At 40.4% G+C, this 3,675-nt stretch overlaps 1 protein-coding gene across 1 annotated transcript; it reads right to left on the minus strand.

The window, feature by feature from the left end:
- Positions 1-1,123: 1,123 nt before the first annotated feature.
- On the minus strand, positions 1,124-3,025 carry atp5pf (ATP synthase peripheral stalk subunit F6). The gene is made up of 4 exons (XM_020622657.1): positions 2,925-3,025; positions 2,250-2,419; positions 1,921-2,045; positions 1,124-1,299 (listed from the first exon to the last, which is right to left on the minus strand). Exons 2-4 carry the CDS (start codon positions 2,417-2,419, stop codon positions 1,271-1,273), a joined length of 324 nt encoding a protein of 107 aa, XP_020478313.1. The 5' UTR covers positions 2,925-3,025; the 3' UTR covers positions 1,124-1,270.
- Between the last annotated feature and the right edge of the window lie 650 nt (positions 3,026-3,675).

Here is a 3,675-nt window from a genome sequence, read left to right on the forward strand (position 1 = left end):
CATTGGTCTCTATGAAGAGAAAGAGTCAGGGGCTGTAGTGGTGATATCACACCTAGAGTGGTGAGGCTGTTGGATTTGTCTAAACAATTCTCTATAACTCGTCCTCACGACCAGTTTTCACTCCTTCTACATAGGTTTTTCACATCTGTGCTCTTCCTGACAGTAGAACTGGTAGTAAATGGATTCACAGAAGATGCACAGTGAGCTGCAGAGTGACATGAGGGCCAACCAACTGCCACATTGACTCCTGTGTAAACAGTATTAGGCAGGTGGTCATAATGTTATGGCTGATCAGTGTATATGACACATGAGCGGTTTTTACCCAAAACACAGTTAGGATTAGAGAAACAATGGTAAAATAAAACGAACCCAAAAAATCATTCCTTTTCCTTTATGGCCCCTAATTACTTGGAGTTACAGTAGTTACCTACACAAAAATGTAATTTCAGTCACTAGAAAAATATGAATGTAGTTGAACTACCAGCAAGCTACTGCAAAATGTAGTGAAACTACAAGTTTAATTACATGTAGTTCACTACTAAAATTGTGAATGTAGGACATACTTTTAACAGTATTTCTACACTGCAAGTTTTACTTATATCACATATCTATGTCTTAGAGCACGAGTATCAAACTGACAAGGTTCACATTATGATCCCTGCTCGGAATGACAACAGCACATCAGTCAAACTAAGCAGAGGACAGAATCATCAGTCACTACCAATCAAATGTTCGAACACGCTTCCCACTGAATCGAATGGGAAAGTGTCTATGTTTTTGGCTGGTAGTGTACATGCTGAAAGCCCCTTCAGTGTTCCCACTGAAGCACAGCGGCTCTGTAAGCCAGACTATACATTAATCTTTCAAGTGCATTTCCTGTTGATGGCATGTAACATCAGAGACAAGTGGACAGACAGCCTGCTGCACCAGAGCCCAGAGTTCAGTCTCTAAGATGAAGATTAATTAAGAGTGAACACTAAGACGCATAAAACATTCAAGCTCAGCTGCAGAATTAAAACTGTATCGGTTCGGATAGAACCATCATGATGATATTTTAGGTTTGAAATATTTATTCTGGGGAAGGTTAATACATCTGTGACCTTGTCAAAATATAGCACTCAAGTCATCTCAAGTAGCTTATGTTTATTGACAGTGTGGTAACAACCAGAATCATTCAACTGTTAACCAGTGTGTCATAGATCAGTCTACTATCTTTTTATTAAATACAACAGACGTGTGACATGCAGGTGATAAAGAGCTGGGACAGCATTCACTTGGCCACTTCTTCAAAATTGGGCTCTGCAAAAAAACAGAATAATAAAGAGAATCATTAGTTACAGCTGCGTACTTCCCTGTCAGTTTTGAAACAAGGCATGCTGCAGCTGTACAAGCTACGATGCTTGAGATAAAATTTAAAATCTAAACAAGTACAGAAATACAGACACTAGCTAGTTGTAGCTTCATCAAAATACCATGAAGGCCAGAAGTAAAGGCTTTGTGAACAAATCTAAAAAGTGACACCATCTATGCACTACATAGAGACACTGACAAAGTATCTTTCCCATGACAAAAGAATAAATATTTATGAGGGGCAAACTGAGGAATCATTCTAGCACTGTATTTTATCAATATAGGACTTTCTAGAACATAAAAGGACATATTAAAACACTGGCTTGTTAGACAGAATTTGCATTATTAATAAAATCTGATGTTTCTAGTTGTTTATATACATATCTAGAATATTACTTCCAGTTTGACCTTTATTTCTATTAGAAATTTAACATTTAAATGTCACATTTTTTGATTTATTCAAATTACTTGAAACAACATTTGTTTCTCTTTTTAATTGATAACACGAAGCCATTAGGGTAGCGAACAACACTATGTACACAGTGCAAACCAACATGAGCCCCCACTAACCTGAAAATTTTAAGTCAGGGAACCCGTTAAGGTCTCCTCCGCCGTATAGCCTCTGTAGTTTGTTAACCTCATCAGACACATCCTTCTGGTAAGCGGGCCCTGCGTCCACAACGCCACCGGAAGCCCTGGGAGAGCCAAGACATCAAATAATTATTCGAGAAATAAGCGTGATTAGGAAATGAGATGTCAGGATTACATGATCGATGCTGTGAGGTTTATCAACATGTCACTGGTTGAAGCCTAGATAGTGAATCATTTTTATCTGGACTCTGAGCAGCCACATCTATGCGTAATGTTTAGACATTTTGAGTTGTGTCCTGTCAACTAACTTGCTCTTGGTGTTGTATTCGCGGATCTTGTCCAGGAATAGTTTCTGGACGGGATCGAGTTCCTTGGCCCGGTTGAAGACAACGGCAGAGATGCCGATGTTCCTGCGCAGGGTCAGGCTCACAGCGGAGCGCAGCACGGAGGACAGGTGGAATAACCGGTGAAGTGCCATCTAAAAGACAGGGGACAGCATCGACTTAGGCTGTGATCAAGACATGAGGCTGTGTATTAGGCGCCCTGTCCCCTACTGATCTGACGGATGCGCTGCTGCTCCGTTGGAGGTAACAGTTCGATTTAAAGTTAGCACAAGTTAGCTACTGTTGAGGCAGCTCATATGTACGTGCCATTCGCTTATGCCAGCTAACTCGCACAACAAACAGGTGCGGCATTCAAAACGACTTTATAGAGATTACGTTAATTGTTGACTTGTATATAAATAAAAAATCACAATATGCACGCCAGCCAGCTAACGCTAATGTTAGCTTCAACACAACATTCGCTGCTAACATGCTAAGCTAGTTTTATAGGACATCACACGGCCAACAAAACTCTTGTACGGTGTCTCATGCTACACTCAGTAAAGACATGAAAATGCCTTTATCAGTATACACAACAGTGATACTCAAGGTTATGTTAAGTGCCTAAACAGTATTGCTGTTAAAATAGTAGCTACTCACCTTGGATGTGACACTCAGAGCACAAACTCTAAATTCACAGAGCCGGGGTGGATTATGGGAATATGATAACCAAAGGGGAGTGGAAGGGAGAAGGGACAAAAAACGTTGTGCGCTACATTATTCTTCCGCACTTCTCTTTGTATTACTAAATATTCCTTAACTATAACCACAAGACGTAAGCACCATTCAGCAGCACAACACAAGTCACAGCACAGTCTACCTCTATGCTTTTCACTTGGGTGTTTGGCCTCAATAATATGGCAGCATCCATTGAGTGACATTCAATTATAGTGCCAAACCACAACAAAATAATCATCTGTGATCAAAGGGACTGGCTTATTTACCAAACTAAAATATGGCCAGTGCTACACACAGACTCACCTACTGTATATAGGTGAGTGACCTCACACAACAGTGATTCAATTCAATTCAATTTTATTTGTATAGCACCAAATCACAACAAAAGTCATCTCAGGACACTTGACAAAGTAAGGTCTAGACCTTACTACCATTTTTATCATTATTATTATTATTATCATCATCAAGGAAGAACCCAGCAAATGCCCCTTGAGCAAGCACTTGGTGACAGTGGAAGAAACCTCCGACAGACCCTGGCTCTTTGTGGGTAGCCTTCTGCCTCAGCTGGATAGAGGAGAGACAAAAGAAAAGAAAAGCAACAAGACACACCAAACACAATAGCAAGCAAACAGTGGGCAGGTTGATGTGGCTGGTCAGTGCTCATTAGAAATGT

This window comes from Monopterus albus, unplaced genomic scaffold, assembly GCF_001952655.1.
Source record: "Monopterus albus unplaced genomic scaffold, M_albus_1.0 scaffold285.1, whole genome shotgun sequence".
Lineage (NCBI taxonomy): Eukaryota > Metazoa > Chordata > Actinopteri > Synbranchiformes > Synbranchidae > Monopterus > Monopterus albus.